Genomic DNA, 9,099 nt, shown 5'->3' on the forward strand with positions numbered 1-9,099 from the left:
TTCATTTTTCTTTATTCATGTTTGAATTTGGTGCAGCAGCACAACAAGAATACATTTCTTAAAAGTTCCAAACATGAAATACAACTCAACAGCCTCTTCTCTTAACCAAACACTATGTACATCACTGGACAGATGAAGTCTTGAAGCAGAACAGAAAGGTGCAATTCTCCTTAATATATCAACTGTGTCGAAAACCTGAACGGATCACCATCTGAGCTTTGCTGGGAAATACTGCAAAAAAGAATTCACATCCAAATCAGAATATGAGTTGGTGAATGATCGAAAAATTTGGAATGCGCTCGATGAACAGTACTCACCTTCTCAATGAGGGACAAATAATATGGCTTAACTTTTTCGACATCAACTCGAACTTTGCTCTTGCTGTAGAGGTCATATTTGCTGCACATGATAACAAAAAAGGCACAAATAAGGTCAGTTTGGTCCATGCAATTTGGCAATCACAAGATATATATATATTATGTATATATGTTGAATTAGAAATGGAGCTTACTTGAATACTTGAAGCCACTTTAGATTCTCTTCGTCCTCTTTGTTCATAAGGTGTGTATATGCCCCTGCCCTATGTAAAGCTGCAACATAATAAATTGGAAGCTTAATATTTGTCACATTGGATGGAGTAATTTCAAGTCCGGGGGAATTTGGTGATGTACTTACGATAAAATGAGTGATACCGGATGATGAACAATCCTGCCTGAGGCAAAGTTGTTCCGTTTTCCTTGGCCACCTGCAGATTGATTTGAACATACAGGTTAACAAAATCAGGGTTTAATGATAGAAATGTCCAAAATTGTTCATTTGAAGCGATTTAGCGAAAGACGTACCAAGTACATGTAGTCATCATGACCCCATGAGATCATGACATTGTCTAGTCCACATCCTTTTGAGTAAATCCCATTTTTGGTGTTGTAGGAAGGATTGTTGCAATCTGGATTTTCCTTGAAATACTGCAAGGGCAAAGAATTTTTATGTAACTTTATTGATTTAAGATGTTTACTTAGTGCAACTAATTAATCTTTGAGAGTAAATTATACCTTGTGGTGAACAATGGATTCATCGAAAGCGCACCCGAGAGGATGTGCGTCTCCTGCAGCATAACTATTGGAAGAAAACATGGGTGTATGGTGACTTTTCCATGTTTTCCTCACCTTTACTTTTCCATGTTTTCCTCACCTTTACTTTTCCATGTTTTATGCTTGTCTTCCTTTCTTTCGGATTTGTTTTTCTTTTCCTTTCTTCCAAAGCTCATTTATATAAGCTTCCCTTGTACATTGTTTTTGATATAATACAAAACATAGACATTCAAAATTCAATATGGTATCAGAGCAGTGACCCTAACCGGCCTGTCTCTGTGATGTTCTCTTGAGAGATTTGTGAGCTTATTGTCCTTCAATCATGGCTGAAGAAAGCTTAGTAAATTTGGAAGGAGACGGCTTTCATGCTACTCCACCATCACCACATTCAGATATTGATATCAACCCAAATCAACGTCTTAGTTCTGTCTTGCTAAATGAGTTTAACTATCTTCCATGGGAGAGAGCAGTTTCTCTTGCTCTGGGAGGACGATCAAAGCTTGGTTATGTTAATGGTGCTATTCCAATGCCTGAGACTACCTCACCGGAGTATGATGCTTGGCTATGCAAAGACCAGTTGGTCATGTCGTGGCTACTCAATTCCATGGATCGTAAGATTGCAGAAATTTTTAGCTATGCTGAATCCTCCATGACTCTTTGGAAAAATCTCAAGGAAATGTATGGAAATCAGAACAATGCGGCTAGAGTGTTTCAGTTAAAGAAGGACATTGCTGGTTTGCAACAGGAAGGGAAGCCATTTGTGCAACATCTTGGAAAGCTGACCACTATGTGGAACGAGCTGAATGTGTATCGACCACACACCATCGACGCTGCTGTGCTAACTAAAAGAGCCGAGGAAGACAAAATATTCCAACTCCTAGCAAGTCTGAGTCCTGAATTCGAAGATCTTCGAAGCCATATCCTCATGAATCTCGACCTGCCTTCTTTTTCAAGTGTGTGTGCCACAATTCAAAGAGAAGAGGTTCGAAGGAAAGTCATGACCTTGGACATGAAGGCAAATATACCAGAAGCTAGGGCTTACTTCTCTAACCAAAAACTTGGTGAGGAGAGAGGCTACAAAGGAAAGAAAACTGGCTTAAAATGTAGCCATTGTGATGCTGGTGGGCACTCAAGAGATCGATGCTGGATTCTTCATCCAGAGTTAAAACCAAAGTTTCCTAGGGATAACAAAGGTGTCTCGAAAGGCTCGTACAACCCTTCTTACAAGGCAAATCATGTTGCCACAACTTCTTCTGATGGAGCACTGAAGTTCACCACTAATCCAGCTGCACTGATCAACGAGTTTGCTATGTTTCTTCACAAGAAACAAGGTCTTGGAGATAGTGAAGGACCACTAAATCAGTGTGACAACAATCAAACTGCACTACTAGGACAGTTTGCTGGCTTCCTGGCTGGAAATGAAGGCGTGGTACAAAGGGACATCTCAGGTATCTTACACTCCTTCTCAACTGCTCTCAACATTGGTAATGTGCATGATTATTGGATTATAGATTCTGGAGCCACTGATCATATGACTAACAAGTCTACAAACTTGCATAAATTTGAAAAATTTTCTATTCCATCCCAAGTGTCAGTTGCCAATGGAAAAAATGCTATGGTTGTGGGAAAAGGAAAAATACATTTGATCTCAAGTGATGTCGAGTCTGAGGCTCTTTATGTTCCCTCATTCCCTTTTCAACTTTTATCTGTTAGTAAGATCACAAACTCATTAAATTGTCTTGCCATTTTCTCTCCAAAAAATGTGATCTTTCAGGATGTAGTCACCAAGAAGACGATTGGTGAAGGATTTTTCTTAAATGGTCTCTACTATCTTTCCAAGCATATTCAAGTTCCCAAGGTTTTTCAAGTCACTTCAAGCTTAGCTCAAGAACAACAACTTTGGCACCAACGCCTAGCACATCCTTCTGAAAAAGTTCTATCCACCTTGTTCCCAAATATGTGCAAAGTTACAAGTCCTTGTGATGTTTGTCATTTTTCTAAGTTTACTAGATTACCATTTACTTCCTCTTTGTCTAGGGCTAGTCAACCTTTTGAAATTGTGCATTCCGATGTTTGGGGACCAACTATAGAGTCTTTTGATGGATACAAATATTTTGTAACTTTTGTGGATGATTTCACAAGGATTACTTGGTTGTATCTTTTGAAATTTAAAAGTGAAGTGATGGAAGTTTTTCAAGATTTTCATAGACTTGTGGCCACCCAATTTGCTTCAAAAATTCATATTTTACGATCAGATAACGGCACAGAATATATGTCTCATAACATGTCACACTACTTGAGCACGCATGGTATATTACACCAAACAAGCTGTGTTGGAACACCTCAACAAAATGGGGTGGCCGAGAGGAAGAATAGAGATCTACTTGAGAAGACTAGAGCTCTTATGTTTCACATGAATGTGCCTAAAAAGTTTTGGTCTCAAGGAGTCCTTACTGCGGCATATCTCATCAATAGATTGCCTAGTAAAGTGTTGAATTTTAAATCACCTTATGAGGTCTTGAAAAATAGAAAGATCAACTTTTCCCATTTGAGAGTCTTTGGGTGTACATGCTTTGTTCACATTCAAACTCAAAATCGTGACAAGCTAGACCCAAGGGCTGCCAAATGTATCTTTCTAGGTTATTCATCTACCCAAAAAGGTTACAAGTGCTATAATTCAACAACTAGAAAAATGGTTGTTTCAAGGGATGTTAAATTTGAAGAACATGTTCCTTACTTCTCACAATCACTGGATTACTCTAGACAGGGGGAGCATTTGATGGACTTATTTCCTTTTCCATATCCAAACGGAGAAGATGCAACATGCATTCCTAGTGATCATGTGCCGGATGATGTTAACCTTCACTCGGTGGAACATCTTGAAGATGAAAACCCTTCCTCATCAGAGATTCACACTGCACCCTCCAGTGATCCTTCCAACCATGATGTTGTTCAAATACCTGTAGTTCAATCTCCTACAGTTCGTCGCAATCCTGCACGAGAGAGGAAACTTCCATCCAAGTTGCATGATTATGTGACCTACACTGCCAAGTATCCCGTGACTGATGTTATTGATTATAGCAAAGTCTCATCTTCTTTTGCTACATTCCTAAGTGCCATTAATGAAGCTCGAGAACCTCAAAGTTTTCAAGAAGCCAATCTTCACAATGAGTGGAGAAATGCTATGGCAGAGGAGCTTCAAGCCCTCCATGAAAATAACACATGGACTATAGTGAAACTTCCAAAAGGAAAGAAGGCAGTGGGGAGTCGTTGGGTGTACAAAACTAAGTTTCATTCAGATGGCACAATCGAAAGGAATAAGGCTCGCTTGGTTGCTCGAGGTTTTACACAAACCTATGGCGTCGATTATAAAGAGACATTTGCTCCGGTGGCAAAAATGAACACTGTTAGAGTATTGTTGTCGGTTGCAATTAACAATGCATGGCCTCTCTTTCAAATGGATGTTAAAAATGCTTTCCTGCATGGTGAACTTGAAGAAGAGGTTTACATGAAACTACCCCCAGGTCATCCTCAATCAAACAATCCAGAAATGGTGTGCAAACTCCATAAATCCATTTATGGTCTCAAGCAAAGTCCACGTGCATGGTATGCCAAGCTCAGTCATGTTCTGGAAAGGGTTGGTTTTTGTCGAAGTATTGCGGATTCTTCCCTATTTGTTCGTTCCAGCTTAGTGGGTAAACTAGTTGTGCTCATTTATGTTGATGATCTAATTGTGACAGGTGATAATATGTCAGAGATTATTGCTCTTAAACAGTATCTCAACAACAAGTTTGCTATCAAGGATCTTGGCACTCTCAAATACTTTCTGGGCATCGAGATGGCACACTCTCACAAGGGTTTCTTCCTCAACCAACGCAAGTATGTCATGGATCTTCTTCACGAAGCAAAAATGACAGATTGCAAGCCTGCTCGTACCCCCTTGGATAGCAACTTGAAGCTAAAAACTCACGGTCATCCAGTTCCCAATTTAAGTTACTATCAAAGAATGGTTGGCAAACTCATTTATCTGACTATCACACGTCCTGATATATCATATGCTGTCAGCATTGTTAGCCAGTTTATGCACTCTCCAAGCATGGATCATTTGAAGATTGTTCATCGTGTGCTACGTTATCTTAAGGGTTCCATTGCTAGAGGAATTCTTATGCGCAACAATAGTCACACTCAGATCTCAGGCTATACCGATGCTGACTGGGCAGGCAATTCTCTTGATCGCAAGTCTACCACTGGGTTTTGTACATTTGTGGGAGGCAACCTAGTTACCTGGAAAAGCAAGAAACAAAGTGTTGTTGCACGCTCTAGTGCAGAGGCAGAGTATCGTGCTATGGCGTCCACTGCTTGTGAACTTATTTGGCTCAAAAGCCTTCTGTTGACTTTAGGTTTTCCTCATCAACAACCTATGTCCCTACACTGTGATAATCAGGCCGCGATGCACATTGCATCGAATCCTGTATTCCATGAGCGAACTAAACATATTGAAGTTGATTGTCACTACGTCAGAAATCAAGTTCAGTCCAAGGTGATCGACACTCACTACACGCGCAGTCATGATCAACTTGCGGATATTTTCACAAAAGGATTACCCTCTGCTGATTTTCAACGTCTTTTGTTCAAGCTTGGATCAATTAATCCCTTTGATCCAGCTTGAGGGGGAGTATTGGAAGAAAACATGGGTGTATGGTGACTTTTCCATGTTTTCCTCACCTTTACTTTTCCATGTTTTCCTCACCTTTACTTTTCCATGTTTTATGCTCCATGTTTTATGCTTGTCTTCCTTTCTTTCGGATTTGTTTTTCTTTTCCTTTCTTCCAAAGCTCATTTATATAAGCTTCCCTTGTACATTGTTTTTGATATAATACAAAACATAGACATTCAAAATTCAATAATAACATTTGGGTTATTTTTCATTAAATAGCTCAAAAATGGAAAAGGTGTATCACATATCAATAGGCAAAACGTAATGCTCACCAACGACAGCCCATTGAGGAAGCTGTCCAAAGCTAGGAAGAAGAAGCACTTTTCCGAGATCTGAAACCAATACAAGCTGAAGTCAAATGCAAGAAGAAGCACTTTATCAAATCCTAGAAGAATATGGTAAACTCTAATGAAAAAAGTTAGAAGCAGTTGTGGAATTCTATTTCTATCTATAAACAATTATATAGAGTCCGTCTACAGTGCGGTTAACTGCACTTTTAAAAAGGTGTAATTAGGTTTAAAATCAGAATAAAAGAATTTCAATTGCAAATATACCATGAATAAGAGCAGTCAAGTGCAACCAATCTTCATTGGGATAGTCTTTTCTAATGGCTTCAGCAGTTTGCAGCAAGTGCTCAATTTGTGGTTCATCCAAGTCCGGATCACTGTCATCCACAACATCATTGAGCAGCTCACAACATTCCCATATGCTCATTTCGACTCGATTCAACTTGCTGTACTCCTCCCTCATCCTCTTCACGAAATCATGCGTTTGATTAATGTGGTTCAACCGGTAGAATTCCTCCACGGATTTCTGCCTTTCACTTTCTGCATTATAATCCCTGCATTGCATAATTTGCATTTGTGCATAAACATATGTCAGACTTCGATATTTCATAAGAACCACATGAAAAATGTGACAAAAAATTAAGAAAATAATATTACAGACCTGAACGACTGGCCAAATGAATTGATTTCAAGTGCAATGAAAGCCTCATTAGATCCTGTAATTTCTTGTGCCACAATTCCATCATTTTTTGAGATCTCTTTGGGCACCACAAACCCACCATCCAATACCAAATCATTCATTTCTCCATTGTTCTCTGAAGAAATAATCTTCTTTTCCTCCACTTGTAACCCTAATCAGCAAATTAAGATCATAATTAATTAACTAATCATAAACAAGGAACAAAGGGAAAGGGTTTGTAGCTCGCTTGGTTCAGAACATTCGCCCAAGCATCCGAAGTTCTGTGTTCGATCCAAGAAAAAACAGATCAAAGCAAAGGGTAGAGGGTTTACCAATCTCAGGCTGCTCAATGAGGATAGTCATCTTTGCCTCCGCAAAATCGAGCAATTAAAATATGGCTCGATCGAAGCAAACAAGAATCCAAAAGCAGAGAAGAAAGCAAATTGGTTGTGTGGTACGATACGTTGCAAAAGTGGGTTCTTATAGTTTAACCTAAAAATGTCCTTGCATGAAATCTGGAAGCAAGGGAGTCCTCAACTGAAAAAACGACCTGTTGAAATTCCTATTTTATCCAACTAAATTTAAAAAATACTGTGCTTGCATGAAAATTTAGGAAGCGTGGGAGCCCTCAACTGAAATTATAATCCCACTAGTCCGAAAGAAACGTTCAAATTTCCATTTTATCTTTGCCCACATTTAGAAAAATAAAATGATTGGATTTTAAGTTAAATAAGACTCAGAGTCAGCTATTACGTGGATATCATTATCTAGAGTTCTTGCTTGGATCTACTGACTTGAATCTAGTCATGGCCAAGTAATGCACGTTGGAATTTTTGGATCGCTAGGCCCGTCTCATTCTAATAACACTAATATTGTTTTCAACTTTATCACATGCCCAATCCGTCAAGTGTGATATTTTACCATAAAAATATCAGTATTAGTTAGAGGGTGGTAATACTATTTAAACCTCTTGGTTTCTTTTCACCCCATCGATGTGGGACTTTAACACTCTCCATCACGTGTAACCTCATTTAGTGGTTCACACGTGGAGATCCACATCGGTAATTGAAACTCAGAGGTTGTCTCACGTTGGGCCCACTTGTTTTCAATTGGAAGTCAGCGGTCGTCTCTATATTAAGAGCTCAGGCTTGTTTCCTTCCCGATGGTGACAAGCTCGTTGGCTTGCACGGGCCCGCAACCATGGGCTCTGATAACATGTTGAAATTTTTGGATCGTCAGGCCCGTCCCACTCTAACGACACTGATACTGTTTCCAACTTTACCACTTGACCAATCTGTCACGTGTGAGATTTTACCACAAAAAACTTCGGTATTAGTTAAAGTAGGGTAATACCATTTAAACCCCTTGGTTTCTTTTATCCCCACCGATGTGGAACTTTAACAATGCATGCAAACTGTTATTATTAATTCGGTTCTTAACAGTCAGAAGAAAATTTTGGATCGCTATTTGAAATTGTATCAATTTCTTCACATTGTATCTTTAATTTCTAATTCGGTTTTGAACTATCTTGAAATTTCACCGGCTATCGTCGAATGTGTTAAATTTTTTGTTAAATTTATCATGTCGTGACGCACATAGTACGCTTATAAGGGACATTTGATCAATCATGATTAATTAATATGCAAAAAACATGCCTAACTTGTGGAAAGGGGGTTTTGATTTTTATCAGTAAGTGGAGTCCTCTATCAAATTATTTTTATTACGAGGGGTAAAATTGATAACTTAAATTTTTTTCAATTAATAAATTCCCTCTTGTATCTTAAAATAATAGTCACTGCTGAGGATTAAATTAAGGTCTCATACGTGCATAACGTCCACATAACAGAAACTCTAACACATTTGACTGCCGAAGGCGAATCGTTAAGTGGAGGTGAAAACCAAACTAAAAATTCGTGGTGAATTAATGTGGAACAATTCCAAAAGTTCATCAGACATTGCTAAACAATAGTAAAAGCTTAGGTTTTGATCCTTCTTATATATTTTTCATTTAAATATTGACTAACATGGCAGTGGTAATCAGAATCCACGGCCAGGACTGAATATTGGACGCCGACAACAACAGTAATCTTGCTGAGAACATCTACCTGCAACTTGTCTTCTTGTTGTCATGCAGATGCTATATATTCTTTATAATACACAGCTCGGCTATATATATATTCTTAGAGGATTCGCGGTAGATAATTATCCTGACATAGATTAATACCATTGCCGGCTATGATTTACATTTGATTACAACCAATATTCTCTTATCAAACTGCATGACGCGACATATGAATGATCATCTTATAAGATTGTAAACGTCAT

General features: G+C 38.6%; 1 protein-coding gene across 1 annotated transcript; it reads right to left on the minus strand.

Annotated features, from left to right (window-relative positions):
* LOC137748862 (inositol oxygenase 4-like) lies at positions 1-7,214 on the minus strand. Its single transcript, XM_068489049.1, has 10 exons — positions 7,107-7,214; positions 6,757-6,946; positions 6,363-6,649; positions 6,081-6,140; positions 1,053-1,105; positions 843-965; positions 676-745; positions 512-590; positions 318-399; positions 1-231 (listed from the first exon to the last, which is right to left on the minus strand). The coding sequence occupies exons 1-10, from the start codon at positions 7,135-7,137 to the stop codon at positions 205-207; spliced, it is 1,002 nt and encodes a 333-aa protein (XP_068345150.1). The 5' UTR covers positions 7,138-7,214; the 3' UTR covers positions 1-204.
* Positions 7,215-9,099: the final 1,885 nt, after the last annotated feature.

This window comes from Pyrus communis, chromosome 10 (genome assembly GCF_963583255.1).
Source record: "Pyrus communis chromosome 10, drPyrComm1.1, whole genome shotgun sequence".
Lineage (NCBI taxonomy): Eukaryota > Viridiplantae > Streptophyta > Magnoliopsida > Rosales > Rosaceae > Pyrus > Pyrus communis.